This window comes from Pan troglodytes, chromosome 5 (assembly GCF_028858775.2).
Source record: "Pan troglodytes isolate AG18354 chromosome 5, NHGRI_mPanTro3-v2.0_pri, whole genome shotgun sequence".
Lineage (NCBI taxonomy): Eukaryota > Metazoa > Chordata > Mammalia > Primates > Hominidae > Pan > Pan troglodytes.
Genome location: NC_072403.2, coordinates 112791992 through 112818237, shown reverse-complemented (window position 1 = coordinate 112818237; position 26246 = coordinate 112791992). Strand labels below are relative to the sequence as shown.

At 35.5% G+C, this 26246-nt stretch overlaps 1 protein-coding gene across 5 annotated transcripts in view; it reads left to right on the top strand.

Moving 5' to 3' along the window:
* ASCC3 (activating signal cointegrator 1 complex subunit 3) overlaps positions 1–26246 on the top strand; it is a 374689-nt gene that overhangs the window by 5343 nt on the left and 343100 nt on the right. Inside the window, exons 2-4 of one of the 5 annotated variants that reach the window (XR_010158117.1) lie at positions 8033–8163; positions 11853–12003; positions 16862–17107. Coding sequence is in view for 2 of the 5 variants with exons in the window: in XM_009451715.5 (XP_009449990.4) it covers positions 8074–8178; positions 11853–12003 (256 nt within the window). In the remaining 3 variants the exon portion in view is untranslated. Of the gene's footprint in view, positions 1–8032; positions 8179–11852; positions 12004–16641; positions 17108–26246 lie in introns of all 5 variants that reach the window. The other 4 variants (XM_063813309.1, XM_518652.9, XM_009451715.5 and 1 more) reach the window with 4 other exon arrangements.

The following is a 26246-nucleotide window of genomic DNA, read 5'->3' as shown; positions in this document are numbered from 1 at the left end:
ACTCCATCAGTCACAGTCTTTCTCCTGATTGCTCAACTTTTCCTTCTCTCTTTGCTCTCCCCTGATTATGATAAAATCATGATCAACTCTATCCTGTATTTTCAGAAACTCTTAAACCACATTATTTCAGTATTTCCTACTTTTTCTCCTTTTCTTTCTCATTTTCTTGAAAGAATAGCATGTACCCATTTGTAGGGTTTTTTGTTTATTTGTTTGTTTTTTCCCTATTTTCTCCCTTTGTGTTTATCCTTCAACTCACTGAGATTTAGCTTCTACCATTTTTGGAAACTAGGTGTGCTAGTCATCTAGGACCGCAGAGTGGCTGAGTACAGTGGACTGTATCATGTCATTTGAAACTTTCTTTTCTGTTGTCATATCACTCTTTCCATATGACAACTAATTTGTGGATCACTTTCTTAGAACTCTGTTCTTAACTCTCTACTGTCTACTTCCAAGAGGCCTTTAGGGGTGGAGTGCATGAATGGGCATTCATGCAGCTTTTGAAATGGAGTACAAAATGTTGTTTATATGTATGTATGTCTGTTTTCTTAGGAAGAGGGTCCATGGGCTTATGTATATTTGACTTAGACAATATTATGTTCATCCATGGTTTTAACTATGATGAAGTGATAACATGAAATTCTGCATTTGCAGCCCAGACCTCTGATAGGAAATCCAAAACCATATGCCCCACTTGATAGCCCATAATTAAAGTTTTCCAAAACAGAATTATCATTCCTCTTCCTGATGCCCTCTATACATATAGACTCCTCCACTCTTCAACATTTCCTAAGCCAGAAATTTGAGTGTCCTGCTCCTTTCTCCTTTAAATCCTATTCCACATTGATTCTGTCTTCCAAGTATACTGATCTCCTAAATCCATCCTTTTATGCGTTTCCCTGGCTTAATTCTATCCTCTCTGTCTTTCAGTTGGTTTATTGAAATAACTTTCCAACTGGTTTGCCTGTGTCCTGTTTGACCCCACCTTGACAGTTCACCACATGTAAATCTGAGTAATTTTTCTGTAACATGTTAGTATTTTTTCAGCGATTCTGATTATCAGAATGAAAAGTGCTTAATTTGAGACATGTTGTTTGGTCTCTGCTTACATTTTTAGGTCTTATTTCATCAGTTTCCAAATGCACATTCTGTAGGGGTTTTAAAAGTAATTAAGTCTGTTATTTTGGCTTTCCCCCTCATAGTTTACCTCTTGTAATAACCTTGTCTAGGTCCTTTAAGTCTCAGCTCAAGCTCAGCTTCCTTCTTTATATCTAGTGCCCTCCCACCCCTTTAGATGCTCCTTCCCTGTCTTCCTACAGTTATAGCTGCATAATTATTGCAACTATTTTTCTTTCTTCCCAACCATACTGTAAGCTCATCATTGAGGGCAAGTGCAATCATATCAAAATGTTTTTCTTTTTTTAATCTCTAGAGCCTCATAAAATATCTAATATATGGTGGGTGATCTATAAATATTTGCTTAGTGAATGAATAACATAATATTTAAAATTTGTTTTCTCAATTTGACCTTTATACATTTCAAATAAAACTTAAAGGGAATCTTTTTCCTGGTACAAAATACAATGAGTTGTTTTTTTTTTGAGACAGAGTCTCGCTCTGTTGCCAGGCTGGAATGCAATGGTGCGATCTCTGCTCACTGCAACCTCTGCCTCCCGGGTTGAAGTGATTCTCCTGCCTCAGCCTCCTTAGTAGCTGGGACTACAGGCACGCACCACCACGCCCAACTAATTTCTGTATTTTTATTAGAGACGGGGTTTCACCATGTTGGCCAGGATGGTCTCAATCTCTTGACCTCGTGATCCGCCTGCCTCGGCCTCCCAAAGTGCTGGGATTACAGGTGTGAGCCACCGCGCCCAGCCTAAAATGCAATGAGTTTTGAGGAACTGTAAACTTCATTAACATCCAGTGCCTAGCCCAGATCCTAGTAGATAGGAGAAACTCAAATATTTGTGTATAAATGATTTATAGGTAACAATGAACTAATGAGCTGTTACATTTTTAGTGTTGCTCATTCAACCTGGGGAAGAAAACACATCAAATAAAAATAGCAAATCTGGTAATGTGCTTTGCTTCATTCCCTTAACAAGCATAATTTCATGCTGATTATTTTGATAAGATCTCGGGGAGCTTTACTTGATGTGTTTCCAGGATTTGTTCCAAGATTTAGGGCTCTTTTTAGCAGTTTTTGTAGTGCTGGCTTGGTAGTGGCGTGTTCCGAGCATTTGTTTGCCTGAAAAGACTGTACCATCCCTTCATTTATGAAGCTTAGTTTTGCTGGATACTAAATTCTTGGCTGATAATTGTTTTGTTTAAGGAGGCTGAAGATAGGGGTCCAATCCCTTCTAGCTTGTAGAGTTTCTACTGAGAAATCTGCTGTTAATGTGATAGGTTTTCCTTTATAGGTTACCTGGTGCTTCTGCCTCACAGCTCATAAGATTCCTTCCTTCATATTAACTTTAGATAACCTGATGACAGTGTGCCTAGGCGATGATCTTTTTGTGATGAATTTCCCAGGTGTTCTTTGAATGTCTTGTATTTCAATGTCTAGGTCTCTAGCAAGGCTGGGGGAGTTTTCTTAGATTATTCCCCCAAATATGTTTTCCAAACGTTTAGATTTCTCTTCTTCCTCAGGAACGCTGACAATTCTTAGGTTTGGTAATTTAACGTAATCCCAGACCTCTTGGGGGCTTTGTTCATATTTTCTTATTCTTTTTTATTTGCCTTTGTTGGATTGGGTTAATTCGAAAACCTTGTCTTCGAGCTCTGAAGATCTGCTTGTTCAATTTTATTGCTGAGACTTTCCAGAGGATTTTGCATTTCTATAAATGTGTCCATTGTTTCCTGAAGTTTCGTTTCTTATTTATGTTGTCTATGTCACTGAAGATTTCTCCCTTCATTTCTTGTTTATTTTATTTATTTATTTATTTTAATTTCCACAAATTGGGCTTTGCCTTTCTCTGGTGCTTCCTTGATTAGCTTAATAACTGGCCTTCTGAATTCTTTTTCAGGTAAATCAGGGATTTCTTCTTGGTTTGGATCCATTGTTGGTGAGCTACTGTGATTTTTTGGGGGGGTGTTAAAGAACCATGTTTTGTCATATTACCAGTGTTAGGTTTCTGGTTCTTCTCATTTGGGTAGGGTCTGTCAGAGAGAAGGTCTAGGACTCAAGGCTGTTGTTCAGATTATTTTGTCCCACGGGGTGTTCCCTTGATGATATTCTCCCCCTTTTCCTAAGGATATGGCTTCCTGAGAGCCAAGCTATAGTGATTGTTGTCTCTCTTCTGGATCTAGCCACTCAGCAGGTCTACCAGGCTTTGGGCTGGTACTGGGGGTTGTCTACACAGAGACCTGTGATGTGAACCATCTGTGGGTCTCTCAGTCATGGATACCAGCACAGTATTTGGGGTATATCCTGGGTCCTGCAGGAGCAATCTGCTTCCTTCAGAAGGTCTGTGGGTTCTCTTGGCTTTCCTGATTTATTCCTGCCGTCATTCTGGAGCAAGAGTTTACAATGCAAGACTCCACACGCTGCTCTGTCAGAGTGGGAGCTGCAGTCTAGTCCTGCCTCCGGTCTGCCATGATCCACCCCTCCCCCCCTTTTTTTTCTACTCAGGTCTCAGGGAGCTTTAAAGTTTTCAGTTACTGTAGTTTGTAACAATGTGACCTCATTACCGAATCCTAATATTAGATCTCTTCTTAGAGGTTGAGTGTATTATCTTGTTAGGATTTGCTAGGTTTGTGAGTTAAAATAAAAATGAAGTCTTGCTTTCTACTTTTTAAAAAAGAAAGGCACAGAGGATTCAGGACATTACTGTGATGTATATAAAAATGGTGAAAGTAGTGGTCCCAAGTACCCCATTAATTTGTAAGACCATGCCAGAGGCACAGTATTAATACATCATGTTTCTTGTTCTGATGCTACATTTTGAAAGCACTAACTTGTGTGGTAAAAGGTAGGTTCTAGGTTCTGAGGCAGAGTATGTTTAGTTTACTATCAGAGCCTTTCTTTAAAGATTTGACTAAATTTAGTTATCTTGAATACATTTTTGCAGTGTCTCAGTGTGGGTAGAAAATAAAAACCCCAATGCTTTGGCATCCATTGTATACCTTACTTCCTCTCTATGGATGACATGTACAGTGTACATACATACTGTGTACTGTGTACAAACATACTGTGTACTGTGTACAATTCTTGGGAGAATTGAGAAAAAGTCAAGTCACTTTTAATAAGAGAGTTGTATTCTCTTACAGACCCCCATTGAGAAAGGCTGGTAGGAGCCAGGCTATGCACTGAATTCAGGCCATGGATTTCTGTCACCCAGGCTGACTGCAGTGGCACGATCATGGCTTACTGCAGCCTTGACCTTCCGGGCTCAAGCAATTCTCCCACCTCAGCCTCCTGAGTAGCTGGGACTACAGGCGCATGCCACTTGCCTGGCTTTTTAAAATTTTTTTGTAGAGTTGGGGGTCTCACTGTGTTGCCCAGGCTGGTCTCAAACTCCTGGCCTCAAGCAATCCACCTGGCTTGGCCCCAAAGTGCTGGGATTACAGGTGTGAACCACTGTGCCTGGCCCCAATCCATGGATTTCTTAATAGATGAATTTCTTCCTTGGCCATTATTGGCTTGAGACAAAATTAAGCGGTGATTTAAGAATAAAAGACATTGGCTAGGCATGGTGGCTCACACCTGTAATCCCAGCACTTTAGGAGGCCGAGGCGGGCGGATCACGAGGTCAGGAGTTTGAAGCCAGGCTGACCAACATGGGGAAGCCCCATCTCTGCTAAAAATACCAAAATTAGCCGGGCGTGGTGGTGCGTACCTGTAATCCCAGCTACTCGGGAGGCTGAGGCAGGAGAATTGCTTGAATCTGGGAGGTGTAGGTTGCAGTGAGCCGAGATCATGCCACTGCACTCCAGCCTTGTCAACAAAGTGAGACTCCGTCTCAAAAGAAAAAAAAAAAAAAGAATAAAAGACATCATCTCTAAGACAGTGGTTCTCAACTACGATCCTTGACCTGCTGCATCATCTGCAAAGTTGTTGGAAATGTAAATTTTCAAACCTCATCTCAGTGCCATCTGATCTGCTGAATTGGAATATTGGGGTGAAGAGAGTAAGGTGGTAGGGCTCAGCCAGTTTGTTTTTCAAGAAGCCCTGCAGGTAGTTTCAATATATAAGAAAGTTTGAGAATCTCTGCTCTGTGCTGTCCACTGACTCTTGCTTTCATTTTTTTCTTCCAAATGCTCCAGGAAGTATGTTATCTAGTGTTAGAAAAATCCAGATGTGATTCCCTGAATCATCTTATTTCCATGCTCTCCTGAATTCACTCCCAACAGGTAGTTGAAATCTGAAGTCAGCTAACTTAGAAGTTTATTTGTAAGTTGGATCATTTGACTTCTCTGTTTAAAATTCTCCAATGTGATGTAGAGAGTCCAACTGTTTTTTCCCCAGCTGTCCTCATACCAGTTCTTTACTGATTTGCAGTGCAATCATGTTTGTTTTTAATACCTCATTTTTTTGTTTTTGATTTGTAATAACTATTTTGCTCAAAGAATGTGACCTCTATCAGGGATCAGTAAACAGATTTGGTCACCCTGAGCCCCAGAATGGGTTTTACACTTCTAAAGTGTCATTTTTAAAAAAGCAATGAGTGTATGGCAGAGACTGCGCTTGCCAAACCTAATTTTTTTTTTTTTTTGAGACGGACTCTCACTCTGTCACCCTAGCTGGAGTGCAGTGGGGCCATCTTGGCTCACTGCTACCTCTGCCTCCCAGGTTCAAGCGATTCTCATGCGTCAGCCTCCTGACGCATGAGAAAAAATGCATTAAAAAAATGCATTTTTAAAAATATGCATTTTTAAAAATCAAGTTCAGGTTTCTATATTTGTTCATTAAATCAGACTTAGTAATTGTACTCTTCAGGTTCTCTATATCTTTATTGATTTTTTATTTTGGAGGGAAGATTGGCTTGACCTGACAATAATTGAAGTATTTAAACTTTTACTTTGATGTTAGACTTGTCACTTTCTCCTTGAGGTCTGTTTGTTTTATTTTGAGACTATCCTAGCAGTGCATACAAATTCAGAACTTTTAAGTCTTCTTAGTGAGCTTTATCTTATATTATTATGTAGAGAGGTTTTTTTTAATCCCTTCCTAATACCTTTTGTTTTGAAGCCAATTTTGTCTGATCTGATATTTTTGATAGAGCCACCAGCTACGTTTGGTTGTTTGCAGGAAGATCTTATCCTATCCTTTCAGCCTTTCCTTTCCTATGTTTTCGGTGTAGCACTAGTGTTTTACTTTTTTGTTATTTTGCAGTTCATCCTGTCAATCTTTTGAGAAGTAAGTTTAATTTGTATTTATTATGATTATTGATATATTTCAATTTGTTTTTATTTATCTTGCATTATCTATACTTAGTCTGTGACAGCATGCATGGGTTATTTCTTCAAGTCTTTTCCAGGTTATCACTTTTATTTTTAGCTGTTGCTTAACCCATCTGTTGATTGTTTTAAAATTTAACAAGTATATATTTTTATTTCTAAAAGTTGTATTTTCAAATCATCCTACTTGTATTTTATTATTCATTATTTAAAAATTTCTATTATAGTTGTTATAGATAGATATTTTGTATCTGATTATTCTAATATATAGGTCATAGATTTTTCCAAGTATTACCCTTTTTGATAACTTCAGGAATACAGTAGTCAAGAGGAACAGCAGGAGCAGAGAATAGTCTGAGACATTCTGTATGTCTCCCCTTTCCCAGTTCTTTCCTTCCCACGTTGGACATTTTGGTGTAGATAATTCTTAGTTGTTGGGGAGCTGTCCTCTGCATTTTATGTTTAGTAGCATCATTGGCCTCTATCCAGTAGAAATCAGTAGTCCCCTTCCACCTCCCTGATAGTTGTGACACCCAAAATATCTAAAATGTTGCCAGATGTCCCATGTGGGGCAAAATCATTCCTAGCTGGGATGTTTTAAAGACTTACATAGCTTATGTGACATTCTTCAGGGAGCCGTGCCTTATAGATCTGTAGATAGTAGTTGTGTTATAATAAGCAATCTTAAATTAGTACAGTCCTCCAAGAGTCTTTCATAGATCAGGGCTCTCCTAATAGTAAATATTATTAATCTTTTTGCCTGGAAATTGTTTAGTCATCAGCCTGTTATGGAGGAGATTAGACCAGGCCTTCTGAATTCTCTCTTTCCCGGTATGTTCTTCCCCCTCATCAGCTGTTTTCTTTTCTGGCCTGTTGTCCAGTCTGTTACCATTTTTGCCTTTTCTTCATATATCTTCCATTTATTCATTAACAGATACTTATTGAGTACCAAAAATATTCTTGTTCTGTTGTCCATTTGCTGGGGAGATTAGTAAAATAGAGATCTTTCTGTCATGAAGCTTACTTTTTGTGGGTTGAAACAACACATACGTTAGTAAATAAACAAGAAAGTGTCAAATATTACTTAGTGCTATAAAAAGATTTAAAATTTTGGGCTTTGATAGACAGCAACTGGGTCGCCTGTTTTAGATGGGGTGGTCAGGAAAGGCTGCATCTTAGGAGGCATCTTTTAAGCCAAGAGTTCAGTGTGAAGCCAGCTATACGAACATCAAGGGAAACCATTCCAAGCAGAGGAAACCACTGGAAAGTGGTGTAATTTGAAATCAGTGAGCATAAAACAAAATTAGGGAAAAAGATGAACAAGTGGTTTCATCTCTTTCAATATTATTGGCAGTAGTAATATAGTATTTGATGCCTGTACTTGGGAATCTACAGAACCCAATTTTGAGGAAATGTTTGTTTCTTTTTCCTTTCTCCAACCATAGCTAATGCTTTTTAAAAACAAAAAAACTTCATGGATAGAAAATATGTCAGGAGAATTTTTCAACGTTGATAACAATTGCTTTTTAACCAGTTTTTTTCTTTTTTCTCTTGTACAAGCTAATTTGTTGAGTTTGATTACCTCTGCCACCTCTTCCGAACAGATAAATATCATCTTGTTTTGTTTCAGTTTCAGGTTTCTTGTTGTATGGATCACTGATTGAATAATAGATGGCTTTACCTCGTCTCACAGGAGCCTTGCGTTCCTTTTCAAATGTCACCAAGCAAGATAATTATAATGAAGAAGTGGCTGACTTAAAGGTAGATTTGTTAAAGGTAGAAATGTTGAACATTATTATAAACACAGACTATGGACAACTATTTGACATTCTTTTTCTCCATTCTATGTGGTTAACATGGAAGTTTTATCTTGTTTGGTGTGAGGCAAAGATGGAGAATGTGTATGCTGCTGTTTACTATGGGAATACTTACGTTTAGCATCTAAAACCATATTGTCAAGGGGAATAATCAGAACTATGATAATTGAATCCTTTGTTAATTTTTCTTTTGTTCAGCTCCCTACCACAGTTACGTTTGTAACTTAATCCTGTAATTTACCTCTGGATTATCTGAGTAAGTTTTTTTACCAGTGGTCTCTGGTAAAATTTACCAGTAGGTCTCTGGTAAAATTCTTATCAAATGAACAAAAGCAGTGTCTGTACCTTATGAGAAATATGAATATTAATCTCTTGAACTCAGAGGCTGATCTCATAATTGATTTGTCATTATAATTGGTAAGAAAGGCATTTAAGACTTAAGAAACATTGTTATTTTAAAAGCTACTTTGTGACTAAAACTTCAGAAATACATTTTAGTAAGAAACAAAAATTAAATGTACATGGACTGCTTTGACATTTATAGTAAAGACTGACCCCTGCTTTAGTAATTATGGTATGGAAAAGTTTCCTTATATGAGTTAATATTATAATAAATAATGCTAATGTAACCCTTCCTACAAATACAGGTAAATCTCACTAGGTCAAAAATGGGCAATTATCACTTTGGAAGATCATTTTTGTTTTATCGAAGGAACTTCTTCAGTGTCTTTCCTGTATAGGTTCAATGACTACATTTTCTGAATCACAAATTAGAGCATGAGGTTTGGCAAGTAATTTCTTCTGATGGATAAACTTATATAAGTCTTAAAAAGGTATAAAATAAATTACATATGCAGTTACAAGTTTTAATATTATGGAAAAATTAAAAGCATATGATATGAAGACTTCCAGAAAATTGTAGACATGTACTTATAAGATACTTAAAGGAAAGATTCTTAGAAATGTCTCTGAATGTGGTATATTAGTTTGCACAGAATAACAAAATACCACAGATTAGGTGGCTTAAACAACAAAGATTTATTTTCTCATAGTTCTGTAGCTTGAAGTCCAAGATCAAGGTGTTGGCAGGCTTGGTTTCTTCTGAGGCTTCTCTGTGTGGCTTGCAGGTAAGGCAGCCTTCCTGCTGTGTCCTCACATGATTTGTCCTCTGTACAAGCACATCCCTGGTGTCTTTTTATGTGTCTAAATTTTGTTACAAGATCCATCAGATAATTAAGTCCCACCCTAATGGCTTTAACTTAATCACCCCCTTTAAGGCCCGATTTTCAAAGATAGTCACATTCTGAGGTACTGAAGGTTAGGGAATCCACATATGAATTTTGAGGGTATATATGCAGCCAATAACGTACGGATTCTGATCAATTAGTAGATGTGATGATTTCACTACTGTGATGAATGAATGAACTTGTAATCTTTAAATTACTGTGGTTTCTTCCTGAATGTGATTTTGAAGTACATAAATCTTCTGTTTCAAAAGGCACAAGAAACAAAAGAGTAAAAGCTGTAGCCATTCATGTCATTTGAATGTATTTTGGACATCTTTGAAATTATTTATCTCTAGGGCCAGGCGCTGTGGCTCACGCCTGTAATCCCAGCACTTTGGAAGGCCTAGGCGGGTGGATCACTTGAGGTCATGACTTCCTGACCAGCCTGGCCAACATGGTGAAACCCCATCTCTACTAAAAGTACAAAAATCAGCCACGCATGGTGGTGGGCGCCTGTAATCCCAGCTACTCAGGAGGCTGAGGCAGGAGAATTGCTTGAACCTGGAAGACAGAGGTTTCAGTGAGCTGAGATTGTGCCACTGGACTCCAGCCTGGGTGACAGAGCGAGACTCCATCTCAAAAATAAATAAATAAAGAAATAAATAAATGAAATTATTTATCTCTAGGTTGCTGAAACTTGCAAAAAATATAATAACAGGTTTCATATAAATGTCACAGGGAAAGGGCAAATGTTTTAGAAGCTTAGCCATAATGTTGTGAATTTTATAGGCCTGAAGCTCTATCAATTGAACATATGAAGAAATGAACCATGTAATATAGTATATGAAGTAACTGGCCCTTTTTTTTGAAAAACATCATTCACTTTAATTGCTGACTCATTTGAATCTATTGTAGAATGATAACATTGTTTCCTAGTAGATTAGAATTTTATTGCTAAAAGTCCTTATGCAGTTTTATAACTAATAGTTTCACTCAAAGATTGATACCGGGAAGGAGTTTTGTAACAGGTTTTTGATAGATTTTTTTTTCTCTAATGATACAAAATTTGGTTAGATACAAAACAGTTAACCTTCTTTTCAATAGTAGCTGTTTTACATTGTTCACAGCAGTTAAAACAAGAGTATATTAATATTGCTATCTTAAACCTGAATTATTTCCTCTCTTCACCTCCCCAAGGCCCTTTGCAAGTTACTCTGTATTAGAGATATAACAGAAGATTTTAAAATTTAAAAGCGTGTAAGTACTACAAGCTTATCCCATCTTATTAATTCCTATAAACTTTTAAACATTTTCTTCTTCCCTGAGGAAGGAAAGTGGTATAATGATGAGCTTCATTTTAATATAACTTTTTATGTCAGAAGCTGTTCAACATATACAAAAGTAAAGAGACAACTAAGATAAACCTTAATATGCTTACGACTCCATTGTAACAACTTAATTCATTTTATGGCCAATCTTATTTCATCTCTACCTTTGCCCATTCTCCTCCCCCTAAACTCAGATTGACTAGTCACATTTGAAATTAAAAAATGGAGGCAGGGAAGTAATGGTGAATTATGTATTTTCATCATTCTAACCAATAGCAAAATTACTGCTTTCTACCTGACCCACTACTTTTTCATTTGGTTTGAAAGCTTCATGAGTTTTCTCTATGGATCAAAGCCAGAGGTCTGAAATAAAATTTTTATTGTGTTCTGTGGTCAGTTCTTGAGAGTGGAAAGATTTGTAGTCTCAAATATACAAAAGCCTCAGAAGAACCCAAACCTGCCAACACCTTGATCTTGAACTTGTAGCTCCAGAACTGTGAGAAAATAAATTTCTCTTGTTTAAGCCACCTAATAGAAAAGAGTGTGTATAGAAAAGAATCTTCCAAATGCCTCACCTGGTCTAGGATCATGGTTAAGAAAGTAATGCTGACTTGAATATATTTAAACCTGTCATGGGAGTCTAATTTTCCATAAATGCGTTTCATTAAAAAGCATGACATAAAGCTCTTATTTATATACACTATAGTCTAAGCTATATTAAAAACAAGCAGTTAGAAAAATGGCAAGACGTGTGATGTTATCAGTAACAATAATAATATTGTTACCTGGATGTTGAACTTTTTACTTTGCTTTATGAAATGATTTTATGAGTATGCAGTGTAATTAAAACTGTAAAAAGAAGCTTTTATTAAACATATCTTTTAAACGAATGAGAATCTATGAACACCCATTTAAGTAAAATTGTTTTGTGAGTAGTCAGTTTGGATGTGAATAGATACAACTTTGAATTCTTGTGGGTAGTACCAAGTTGTATAATGTAATGCAAAATATATGTAATCAGCGTTGGAGTTGAGAAGAACTTTAAGCAGTACTTTTCTACATTATGATCTCTATTTCAGATAAAGCGATCTAAACTTCATGAACAAGTTTTAGATTTGGGCCTGACATGGAAGAAGATAATAAAATTTTTGAATGAAAAACTTGAGAAGAGTAAAATGCAAAGTATAAATGAAGACTTAAAAGATATATTACATGCTGCAAAGCAGATAGGTATAGTTTTCTTTTTTTCTTTTTTTTTTTTTAAAGAGAACCAGTAAGGTTCAAAAACAGATTCCTTGTAAACAACATACTATGTAAAGGAAAGCTAAAATTTCCTGGCGTCTAAGTATTCATAATTATGAAAGACAGTCCTGGCCAGGCGCGGTGGCTCATGCGTGTAACCCCAGCACCTTGGGAGGTCGAGGCAGGCAGATCGCTTGAGTCCAGGAGTTCGAGACCAGCCTGGGCAACATGGCAAAACCCTGTCTCTACTAAAAATACAAATAAAATAAACTAGCTAGGTGTGGTGGTGCGCACTTGTAGTCCCAGCTACTCTGGAGGCTGATGTGGGAAAATTACCTGAGCCTGGGAGGTTGAGGCTGTGGTGAGCCAAGATCATGCCACTGCACTTCAGTCTGGGCAACTCGAGTGAGACCCTGTCTCGAACAGAAAAAAAAAGACAGTCCGTATCTATCAGCGAGCTTCGGATAGAGAGTGACAGGCTGGGGATAGGCAGAAGTAAATTAGTAATTATAATACTATCTAGCATGAAGGAGTTGTAGGAATTCAGTGTTTGAAAACCACTGTCTTGATTAAAATAAGGATAAAGTAAATTAAAATTTTAATGTAGCTCTAAGGAAGCTTAAAAGCTATGTAGCTCAGTCGCTTATTATAGATGCCCACCTAGTACACAGTGAATAACAGCACTTAAACTAGACTTTGACTGCTTCACTTCCCTTCCCACACTAATATTCTTATCAATTGATTATATTTGAAGGAAAATGTAATTTGAAATTACAATACTGTATACGAACTCGGGTTACTTTCCCAAGGCTAAAAATCAAACTAAATGAAACAAATGACTGGTAAAACCCCTGTGTTTCTACATTGAAATTCATCATATTCCAAATTCTGATAACTAAAAAGCATAATTAACACTACCATAGTTCTAGATTTTCCAAATTTAGCAGGTTTGCAACTATAAAATGTCCATACACCTATTCTGGTCTTGCATGATCTGGCCTTCCCCTCTGTCTGACCTCACTTCATTCTTGCCTTCATTACTGTGTCAAACACGTCTGTCTTCAACTTCCTCAAACCTACCAGGCTAGTACCTGATTTGGGTCTTCACACATGCTGCTCTCTGTGTTGGGAATGCTCTGTTCTAATCTTAATGATGGTAGATCCCTTTTTGTCATTTTAAACTCAGCTAAAAAATTACTTCCTTAATGAGGTCTTCTTGCCAGTAAGTTGTTACCCAATCACTCTTTATCTTATAATCATTCATAACATTTTCTCCATAACATGTATTATTGTCTGACATTTTACTTGTTTATTATCACTCTGATGTAAGTTTCATGAGAATAGGATCTTATTCTTGTTAAACTCTCCATCCCCAGTGCTTATACTAGAACCCACAATATTTTAGGGTCTTAATAAAAATTCATTTGTTAAATAAATGAAAAAACTGTTCTCAGGTGATTCCTTGGTAGAGAGAGAATTTGGATCCTTACCTTACTATATGCTTGCTGGTTGGCAATTTTATTCCATGTACCAGCTCTGGATTGTGTTTCTGTTACGTCCCATAGACTTGAAAACTTTTTATGATCATCAAATCTATAAATTTTTTTTTCCAAATATGTTAACTTTTTAAAATATGTCATTTAACTATCATTGGTCTGTAACCCAGTATGATATTTAATTGAATGTCCTCATTGTTTTAAGTTGTGAAAGTATAAAATGTCTCATGTTTGTACAGTTAGATCTTCCGAAGTTCAAGGACATTAGTAAAAATTGAGTTTGCTTAAGCCTAGGGGCAATATAACACACTTTGATGAGGTTTGTAATGGCATTTGGTATAGAATTAGGCTTCATATTTTAAGAATACAGAGGCAGGTTGTTTGAAAAATAGTGGCGAAAACACAGTCTTCCACATCACCTTGACTAGGATCTTAACCCTCCTGGTCTTCATCACATCTTCATTTGTAAGATGTTGAGGCCTCCAGAATCTGACTAAAGTGCTTTTCAAAAACTATACAGAGTGTCCTTCCTCTTATTTAGTTCTATTATAAAAATGCCTCTGAATACTGAGCAAAAATGTAATGACATATTGAGCTTATTCAATACCATGACTAAGTTTATTTCTTTACATAAATGAGGTGGAATTTAAGATTTAAAAAAAGAAAACCCTTTAGATTGCTTTCTCTGGCTATCTCTGGCCACAAGTCAAAAAAGATTGTTTTAAATACCAGTCATTAAATATAATTCTGGGGATTGTACCTGTGGTGAAGTAAATATCTGATTCATACTTAGGGACTGATCACCTGGCCCATGCGTTTAAGGGATTATTTTGAGATTAATGTCTCAAAAGAATATTTCTCAGACAAATAAAATCTTAAGTTGGATGTAGGCAAATTCTAAATCTTTTATACCCATTTTTAAATGCTGTGCTTCAGTTGAATAACTATTAGGTTTAGTGAAACTTAAGTTGAGTAGTAGTCAGCTGTCCCTTCTGGATGAAAATGCTGATACTGGAAATGTAATTAAAGCTACCAGCTTTGAAAGGATTAGTCTCGTGGAAAATGTCCCTGTCATTTCTCTTATATTTATCTTCTATCATAGACAATTTTGCTATAATTGTATTAAAAAGGTTAAGCAAGAGAATAAAGAAAAAAATATTTCACTTGAGTATAATATTATGAGACACTTAAGGCTATGTGTATTGTTTAATCTGGACAATTGACATTAAGCTGGAGGAAATATCAGAGGACATCTTGTCTAATGTCTTCATTTTGTATGTGAAGAAACAGGGCCCATTAAAGTTAAGTGAATCCTGTGGTTTGTATGTGTTGAAAGTAGGCCTAGATCTAAATTCTGAAATAGAAGTATGGTAGAAATCCTAGATTTTTAGCTTTCCTTTCCTTGTAGTTAGAGGTCATATCCTAGTAAGTCTACTTTTCAGCTGTTCTTAAATTTACTCTGTATTTACCATTGCCCCATTTCAGCCTTTTACCACCTCCTGTCTGAACTACTTCAGTAGTCGTTTGCTTTAGCCTTCCTTTCTCATCCACCTTCTTCACTGTCACTGGACTGATCTTTGTCAAAGGCAAAGCTCATTTTTATTCCCAGCTTACCTTTTAGATCAGATTCTTTAGAATGATACATAAAACTCCTTTATGAGTTGACACGATTTACTTTTTTATCTCTTTGCCATTGAATCACATGCAACCTTTATGCCAACATATGCAGTGTTTACTGTCTGAATTTCCTGAATAGTGCGTACTGCTTTTCCTCTCTCTTTTATGTGTTAAAATAACTTTCCCCATTGTGTCCTGTTATACATACTTATTTAGAGTACTTGTTTCATAATTATTTTCCTGTCTTCTCCCTTCACAGTAGTGAAGTCTCTGATAGACTGTGAATGCTTTAATGAAACAGGTATTACAGGAATCAGAGCATCTTTCTACTCCATTGCCTAATATGCTGCAAGGGATCCAGTAGATGTTCAATAAACAAATGAAGTATTGAGAATCCAACTCAAAGTTCTCTGTGGTCTTCGCTACCTGTAATGCTGACGATGTCTTACAAGTGGCAGTTTCTCTCTTTTTTGTTATTTTTAAGTATTCCTCCTCTCACCCCCAACCCCACAATTTACATGTGGTATATTCCCATACCTTTTTACAATTTGATTCTTCCCTTAAGATTATTTTAATAATAAAATTTAGTTTTATGGAGAAAATATATAAATTATTTAAAAATAGTATTCTTGGTCCTTAATCTTAGTGTATTCAAATACTCGTTGTAGGCATAGCTGTCTCCTTCATGAATGTTGAAGGATACAGTCTACATTCTGTTGGCAATGAAACTTCATCAGTATATTTTATGTGCTCTAAGTATAAACTTTTTAAAATAAAGAAGTCAAGACTGAGACTAGTAATCAGTAAAATGCATTATGTATTAGGCATATATCTGTTACTTAAGAATTTAAATTATTTCATGAGGCCAGTAAGATTTGCACAGTGCAGACAGAAACTACGATGGGGGCCAAGAGTAGTGGACAAGTGGGTAGAAAGACCTTACCATTCCCTAATCAGCTCTCTAACTGTCAAACTGAATATCTCTTCAAGAGCTAGAACAGAATGTTTGAAGTTGTCCCAGAGTGCATTGATCTAGTGATTTTACTATAGTATGGATGCAAATCAAGACTCAGCCAGAAATGAACTAGTTTATTTCACTATTCAACTTGTCATAAAAAGACCTGTTTGTTTTGCTTTTTCTAATTTATAAGCCCTGATTTATATGAGTTTTGACTTTTTTATGCATCTTACCTTTAATAACTTCATCTTTAAGAAAACTATGAATCAAAAGGTAGGTTGGACAGGAGTGGCTTACAAAGTATGGTTTAAGGCATTTGTAAATCCATTGTAGTTTGTGAGTTATCAAGGAAGTAAGATTTTGCTGTTAAAAAATGAGGGATCAAAATCTAGGGTGGAAAGCCATTTATAAAGCAATGACTGGAATAGGAAGTATAAAAAGATAGTAGCAGAATCTGGCAATTTTGTGTGTGGACATAATGGTAGATATTTAGAATTATAAAGGCCTGTTAAAGGGATATAGCAGTATTTGTGACAGTTATTTTGAAAATTGCAGATTGCAAAAGAGTTCAAAGAGTTTTACTTCCCACAAAGTGGCAGACAGGGTAATGTGGAACAACCCTCTACAGAGAATACCTAGAAAAACTGCAAAATACAAAATTTGTTTGACTATATCAGAGAAGTTATCAAAGCAGTGAAGATTTTTGGGGCCAAGATGTGGAAGCAGAAATTAACCCAGAAAATGTGATCCTGGCATTTGGGCTACTTTTTCCTAGAAGTGAATTGTCCATTCCAGAAGAGGAGGCTGGATGGAAAAGAGGAGGATGAGAAGATGAGCAGAGCTTCTGACAGATTCAGAGGACTAAGATGACAAAAATGACTAAAATGGACAAAAGAAGAAATAGAAAATCTGAATATTTGACTATTAAAGGAATTTAATCTGTAATTAAAAACCTTAAGTACAAAGAAATCTATATGCTATGATGGCTTTAATGGAGAATGTCATAATGTCATTTAAAAAGGTATGAGAGTACTATTGTAGATTAAAAGAGGTTAAAGGCATATAATAATCAAAATGTAATGTATGATCCTTGATTGACTCTTGAATCAGAAAAAAATTACATATTTTTGGGGCCGTTGGAGAAATCTGAATATGGGCTGGACATCATTAGGTAATATTAGATCTCAGGTGTGGTAATGTTGTGGCTATGTAAGAGGATATCCTAAATCTCAGGAGAAGCATACTGCAGTATATATAGTGGTATCTCATGAAGATTAAAATGTACTGTCAAATGTGTCAGCAAAAGAAATACACATGATGTGTGTGTGTGATCAAATGTTTATAATGAGTGGATTAATAAATATGAGAAGATAGGGTGATTTGTTGTAAAGTAATAAAGGTTTAAAAATTACATGATTACTCAGTAGAGAAAAAGCATTTTATGAATATCTAACATTACTTATGATAAAAAATCTCGGCAAACTAGGAATAGAAGGGGATTTTGTTAATCTGATAAGCAGTAGCTATAAAAAACTTGGAGCAAACATACTTAATGGTACAAAGTTAGAAGCTTCCCTGAGGTACGGAATTAGACACAAATGCCTATTACCACTTCTGTTTCTCACTGTATTAAAAATCCTTGCTAACATAATATGGCAAGAAAAAGTAAGGGCATAAAGACTGGAAAAAAAACTTTTCCATTTTTCACATGACTGTACCTGTAGAAAATGAATTTAACAAGGTTAATATAAAAATCAATTTTATTTCTACTTACTAGAAGCACATTAAAAATTACACTTATCTTTATGTAACGTAATACATTTTACCTTAAATTTTATAAATTTTAATTTATTTTACATTTACAAAAGCATGAAAAACATCAAATACGTAGGAGTAAATTTAACAAAAAATAAGCAAGACTTCATGGAAAACTAAAATATTGAGAGAATTTAAAGAAGATCTAAATAAACAGAGGGATATACCAAGAATTGGAAGACTCACTATTATAATGATATATTTTTTACCCAAATTGATCTGTAGATTCAGTGCTATCCCAGGCACAGTCTTATGTTTGAGGGTGTGTGTGTGTGTGTGTGTGTGTGTGTGTGCGTGTGTGTGTATGGAAATTGACAAGGGTAATATGAAAGTTATATGGAAATTCAAAGGCAAAGAGCAGCCTGGTTAACTTTGAAAAATAAAAAGGGAGAACTTACTCTAGTAGATATTAAAACTTATTATAAAGATAAGTATACAGTGTGGTGTTGGTCCAAGAATAGGCAAATGGACTAGTATGACAGAATATAGCCCAGAAACAAACCTACGGATAGAAATATACTTGATTTATAATGAAGGCCAAACAATAGTGAGACAAGGCTATTTTTTCAGTATATGGTGCTGGGTCAACTGCATATACAGATGAAAAAAAGTACCTATTTTAGAAATAATTTTAAACAGCCTACAGAATTAAGCATGATACACAAAACAATACATCTTCTAAAAGATGTAAAAGAGTATCTTCAGGATCTTTGTATGTGCGAAAATTTATCAAACAGAGAACAAAAAGTACAAAGGGAATGATTAAGTTGGACTGTAGTAAAATTAATACCTTCTATTTATTAAGAGCAAAAAGGCAAAACATGGAGTGGGAGAATATAGCTTCAAGATATATAACCAAAAAGAGAGCTTTTATCCAGATTAAATACGAGCTCCTACAAATCAATAAGGAAAGGACAGATAATCCTATATGAACATGAGTAAGAGCTTTGAACAAGGACTTCACAAGAGATAGTTGACCAGTAAACATGAAAAGGGCTTCAGCTTCATTGGTAGTCAAGGATATGCCACTGCATGCCCATTAGAATGGTTAAAATGTAAAAGACTGACATACCTATTGTTAGGATCAAGAATGTGAACTAGAATTTTTGTCTACTGCTGCTAGAGTTTACAATTGGTACAACCACTTTGAGTAACTGTTTGACAGTGTCTACTATTACCTACTGTGGTTGGACAAGTGAAATTTTAAATCTTAGAACATAAATATCCAATAAAAATGCTTGTACATACATGTATATCAAAAATAGGTGCATTCATTGCAACATTATTTGTGATAGCCTTAATGTAGAAACAACCCAGTTCATTGTTAAAAAGCTTAAGTTGTAGTATGTAGACTGCCTTATAGCAGTAACAGATTACAGCTATGTATAACATTGTAAGTGAATCTTATAATGTTGACAAAAGAAGCCATACAACACATATTATGATTCCATTAATATGAAACTGAAAACTAGGCATGACCAGTCTCTGGTTTTAGAAGTCAGGATAGTGGCTGCTTTTGAGGAAGGAGGTAGTGACTAGGAGTGAATATGAGGGAGGTTTCTGGGGAGCTGATAATGTTCTGATTCTTGAAGTAGTTAACCAGATTACACAGGTGTGTTCGTTTTTTGATAATTCTTTGAACTGTATGTGTACTGTATATTTTCTTGTTATATTCAATAAAAAGAATTACTATGATTTTTATATTACATAGATTAAATAAGAAGTATTTCAGATTGATAAGTAACACATGCTTGTGTATTTATTTAGCTTAAGGTTTGGCTATCATGGTGAGAACTCCTATGTACCCTGCTCAGGTCCTGGTAAACAGTATCATAAGTATAATAAATTGGTGTTTTTCATTCTCATGCCTATTTTTATATTTGTGTTACCTATTTATACATCCATAAATATATGTGTTAGGAATACATTCAGCTCAAATATCAAAACCTATTGTGATAAAGCCACCAAGTGGGTTAATTTGTTTCATCTGACAAGTTCCCTATGTAGGTCAGCAGCTTGATAATGGTAGGGCTCAAGTCTGTGCTAATGATTTGGCCTTTTCTTCACATTTGTTGCCTTTTATTCACCAGATATCTGCTCCGCATCTAGGCATTATATCTGTGTACTTGATGCAACTATATTTCTTGTACTGTCTTTATTTGCTTTTCAGATTTCTAACTTTTTTATAGTTTGGGATAATTTCAAAGTATCAGTTAATATATGTGGGTACAAATTCAGTTCTGTCAGTTACTAGTGGGTAGCTAATTAATATCACTAAACCTCTTTTCTATAATATGGTGATAACAGTTCTCACCCTCTGTAGTTGTTGTGATGTTAAGTAGTAGTATAAAGTGCCTAGGGTTAAACTGATAAGTGGCTGTCAATTAATAATTTTATTATAACTTAGATGTGCTAATAACCATTAGTAAACAAATAGTTGCTTCTATGGGTTAAATGTTATGACAGATGTAATGTGTCCAGTGATGTACTGGTTCAAAGGGCAGGAAACTGCTTAGGTAAGTCAGGAAAGAATTCATAGAGAAGGTAACATTGGACAGCATTATATTGTGTTTTGAATGTTTCAAAGACAGAGGTGTTATATTTATGTCCATTTTACAAGAGAAATTTTAAAAAGCTGGATAACTTTATAAAAATCAAGAGTACTTTGCAAATGTATCAGCTGTGTAAATAGGTAATTCAGATTACCTGGGAATATAGCTAAACAATTGTAAACAGAATGGATACTGGCTGGGTACAGTGGCTTACGCCTGTAATCCCAGAATTTTGGGAGGCCAAGGCGGGTGGATTGCTTGAGCTCAGGAGTTTGAGACTAGCCTGGACAACATGGTGAAACCCCATCTCTACAAAAAATACAAAAACAATTAGCCAGGCATGGTAGTGCACGTCTGTAGTCCCAGCTACTCGGGAGGCTGAGTTTGGAGGATGGCTTGAGTCCAGGAGGCAGAGGCTGCAGTGAGCCAAGATTGTGCCACTGCACTCCAGACTGGGTGACAGAGTCAGACCCTGTCTCTAAAAAAGAAAAAAAAAAAAGGTTCTTGACAATTTGCTTTAGTTTATTAGTAGATTAGTTTTCATTAACAAATTATGATTCCTTAAATATAAGAAAATTTAAAACTGCATTCCTTAGTAGAGGCATTTTAAAAGTGATACTTTTAAATAGTATTACGAGTATAATATTAATAAGCATCTGATATATGGATACAATACTGAAGTGTTGCACTGAAGTGAAAATAATCTTTTTTGTTTGTTTTTCCTTGGATGTTAAAACAATCTAAAATGGAAGTTAAATCTCAGTGAGCTATATGATTTGTTTTAATTTCCTTAGTGATGCTCAAAATGATGGTTTTATTATAGGAAGCTTTTATATGAAGTGTAATTCAAACTTTTATGTTAGCTATTTGGTTGCTTGGGAAGTTACATTGTAATTTGATGCAGGATTTTATACTACTGGAAAGGTAATATAGTGGCTGGTTGCTGCCTTAAAGTTGCAAGTTGAGTATTCACATTTTGTAATGAATGTACATAAAATTAAATGGCTATTTCTAAAACATAGGGAAATGCCTTGAACTATTTTTAATCTTTTGTACTACTACTATTTTTTTCTAACAAATATCTTTGTTTGCTTTCCTTTATTTGTTCATCCCAAAGGCAACAGTTTTTATGTAAATGTAGTAATAATTTTAACATTTAAGTAACTCCTTCAAATTACTATATTGAACATTTCTTGAATACTTTCCCTGTTTAATGCAAGGTATTGCTAAAGGTGCTTTCATGCACGGAAAGAGTTATATACTCTAAAATACATGAGGCTTATTATACTGAATTACATTACTTAGGCAATTTTAAAATTATATCACAGAAATTGTTTATTTTATTCCCCCAAAAGCCACATGGAAAATGCCTACCTCTGTTATGTCAAAAGTTTGATAATTTTGTGATCATTTGAAAGATGGTTTAATACTCTCCCCCTCAAAAAAAAAAAAAAAAAGTACCTGGCTTGTTCTTGTAGCATCAGTATGTTATGTAATCTGTTTGTATCTGAGTTTTTCTGTAAAATTGAGGAAAATATTAGCAAGATTCATGAGACTAGTTTAGATATTGTACTTGTTTAATAATTACACTAATGGGAAATGAACAGGAATATATAGAGGGAAAAATTATGGGGACATGGTATATTTTATATTCAAGTTGAATCATTTTTGTATTTTGTTAAATAATGTACTTTGTTGTATCTAATGTTGTAGGTAAGGTCCTGTGTTTTACATATTTGTAAAAGAAAACATCATCATACTTGCCAGATTCAAAAAAATCAGCTAATCTCTGAGGATTTAACTGGTCAAGGAACTCATTTGTTGACAACTTCTAAATTGAATACTTATTGGCTGGGTACAGTGGCTCACGCCTGTAATCCCAGCACTTTAGGAGGCCAAGATAGGTGGATCACCCGAACTCAGGAGTTTGAGACCAGCCTGGGCCACATTGTGAAATGACTCTAAAAAAAATATAAAAATTAGCTAGGCATAGTGGCGTGTGCCTGTACTCCCAGCTACTCAGGAGGCTGAGACTGGAGAATCACTTGAGCCCAGGAGGCGAAGGTTGCAGGGAGCCCAGATCGTGCCACTGCACTCCAGCCTGGGTGACAGAGCAAGACTCCATCTCAAAACTGCACTCCAACCTGGGTGACAAAGCAAGACTCCGTCTCAAAAAAAAAAAAAAAAAGGAATATTTATCAATTATGGATGCAAGAGATTGATATTTTAATTCAATCTTTAATTAAAATTTTCTACTCATCCTTTTTCCAGGATTCCTCAACTATTAAAGTAGGCTACAGAAAAAAGTGACAACTTACAACCACTTAATTCTTAATATTTTGAATCAAAAGAAAACAGACGTAGATTGTGTGTTGAGGATGATTGACAATTGTAACCATTTAACTCTTTGATTTTAAAAAATTATTTTATAATCTTATAGTAACAATCTACCAAATATATCGTTTTATATGGTAAGGTTCTATATAAGGTTTTTTAAGTTTGAAAATTATTTATAATAAAAGCATACCAGTCAGCCAGCCAAGTTGAGTTCTGATCATGCTCTGCTACTTAATGGTGATTTTTGGCAAGCCTCTTTCACTTTTGACTTTTTTTTTTTTTTTTTAATTCTGGGAAGTGCCTTATAGTTTACTATGCATTTCACATCCCATTTCCTCTCAATATAACTGCAAAGTAGGGTGAGTATTTCTTCTTAATAAAAGTATTGTAGGGACCTTCTAAGTGCATCCTTTTAAATATATTACGGTTGAAGTGCCAGGTGGGTAGAGCCAGTTTTCCGGTTTACAGCTTATGTTATTCAGTGTTTTATGGATAGAAAGTTAGATACCCAAGTATGTAGGTTTCTAGAGTACCTTCTTTAAAAGTTTGGAGTTCTGAAGTTTTATATCAAGTCTTATATAAACTTTTCGTCAGTTGATTAGTGTATCAATTTATCTGTGGCCAAATCTAAACTTAAAATCCTGATTCCTCTTTGAAAGGTGACCACAGTGAGTGATATGAAGCAGACAGAAAAAGCTTTAAGAATTGGGTGCAAATGTTAACTTACCAAAGATCATAAACCTAATCGTTTTTATTATTAAATTACATATAGAATATAAAGGGAAGTGAACAAAAGGCTATTTCGGAACAGGATTCTTACAGTTAATGTAACATGTTCAATTTTGGATTTAGTGTCAGAAAACAAGAACATGACTAACACCTTTCTACTTTAGAAGTGTACCACACGCGTTGTCCAAAGCCGTTCCATCTCCCCCTTCTGATGTGGCCAATTGGGTGGTGGTTCAGCCGGCTAATAGAGGATCGCTTAGTGTTTCCCTTCCAATTACATTTTTGTTGAGGGTAAGTTGGGCCTTGGATAGCTTTGGCTAATTAGACAACTGACTGCATCATTTTCTTCAGATACTTTGTCTACATTTTACAAACTTTTCATACATTTTAGTCACCCAAAAAACAGAGTGGGCTGTACCAGCAAGCTGTGGTGCATCCTTTGCGGCCGCAGCACCTGGGGTCCTTCGTCTGCTCCAATCTGATCAGGGCTCTCATCTGGGCAGCGTGCTAACTAACAGCCAGTCTCTTACGCCTACATACGTCATCTCATGCGGACAGTGTGCTGGAAAGCATGTCGGTGCCCCTTAGGGAAGACAAGCCGGGGTGGGTGCCCCTTAGGGAAGACAAGCCGGGGTGGTTGCAGGAAGATGGTGAAAGTGGAAGTTACCATCTGATGTTTTAGTGCCCTGAAAAAGTTCATTGTTTTCAGAATGCCGTAGTCATTATTTCTGTTGTGTAGTCATCCATGTTAACAAATAGTGTTGGCTAGTGGAACTCCCAGAACCGTAAGGCATATAGAGATTCTCTGTTGAAAAACTGTTCTGTGGTATGAACACGTGTCCCTTTCACATAGGTTGTGCAGAAGGAGAGTTGGTAATTAGGGTAGAGTATTAACATTTATGAAACACCACAACCCAGCAAGGTTTAAATTTTTTTAAGTATTTGTGATTTTTGAAATTATAGATTTAAGTTAATGGTTATTAAAAATTTGACACTCCAAAAAAGTTGATCTTTGTTGATGTTTCTGTGAGTCTACAATTATTTTCTCTTCAAACATGGGCTTATAGCTTTTTTACCCACTATTAGTGGACTTTTTAAAGGCAAGATATATAAATCTGCTGCACTATATTTAGTGAATATATGGCTATATCAGAATCCAACCAGTAACCTAATAATGGATATTTAAGTTAATTACACTTTTACATTAGATAATAAGGCTGTTCTTCCACTATTTGATTTCTTAAGGTGACCTATTTATTTTTAAAATTTATTTTGTAAAGAAGAATTAGAAATAAGTCTACTGTCTAGGAATTTACAGGGAATCAGTGTGACATAGGGGAAATAACTTGTTTAGGAGTTAGACGACTAATGTTAATCTTGTTTAATGATGTAATAGCTGTTTGATCTTTCCCTAATTACTCAAATTCTGTTTCCATTTAACATCTATAAAATGGAGATACTTTGGTAGGACAAAGTGAGATAATTATGTGAAAGTTTTTAGTAAATTATTATTTAAAAAAAAATCCCAAGATGCAAAGTGTTAACAATACTATCTTTACAAAAAATGTGTATTTACAATGGTAGATAATGTTTGTAAATGTGAATTCCATTTTTGCTCAGACTTTAGTATCAGTTCTATCAACCCCTTTAAATTATCTGTAGAAGTACCATAATCCCCAAATTATCCAAATCCTGTTTTATAAGTTATAAGTAAAATGTATAGAATGAATAAATAAATGTACATAAATGCTATTGAATTAATTTAAAAGCACTATTTATAGATTTTCATATATTTTCTTAAATACTAAAAGAATAATTGTATGTCAGATAATTGTGTAAATTATAACAGTAAAAGTAGACTTCATACTTGAACAAATTGGAAATATACATTGTAAAATTGCTTATTTTCCTACCTATAAACTGTTAATCTTCTACACATGACTGAATAGCAGATAAAGTAAAAAGTGACTCAGGCTGTTTGATGTAGTATAAAAATACTAATCTGGTGTCAGTGAGGCCTGGGTCTAGTTTAAATCAACTAATCTTTGTGGAGCTACCTATTTGGGGCTAAGTACAGTGAGGAATACTACAGTGGTATTGTCATCAATACCATTGTATTTGTACAATGTACTCAACGTTGTACTCATCTTGAAAGAGGTAGTTGAGCTATATTCTGAAACATGGGTAGGATTTGAACAATCAGAGGCCTTGAAGAAGAATCAGTATGATATAGAAATAGGCATAGAGTGGGGTAGAACGTGGTTTTTGGTTAAGAAATTCTTTTTGGCTGGAGCAGGAAATATATAATAGCCAATAAGACTGGAAAATAAAATGCTGGGGTCAGCTTCTGGCAGTGTAAGAGCTTGGATCAAGCTATAGTAAGCTGTGGAAGATTTGTGAATAATGATACTGGAGTCATGTTTCCTTCTTTTTTTTTTTTTTTTTTTGATAGAGTCTCAATTCTGTCACCCAGGCTGGAGTACAGCGATGCTATCTCTGCTCACTGCAACCTCCGCCTCCTAGGTTCAAGCGATCCTCCTGCCTCAGCCTGTCGAGTAGCTGGGATTACAGGTGTGTGGCACCACACCCAGCTAATTTTTGTATTTTTAGTAAAGACGGGATTTCACCATGTTGGCCAGGCTGTTCTCGAACTGCTGACCTCAGGTGATCCACCCACCTCAGCCTCCCAAAGTGCTGGGATTACAGGCAGGAGCAACTGCAGAGTCA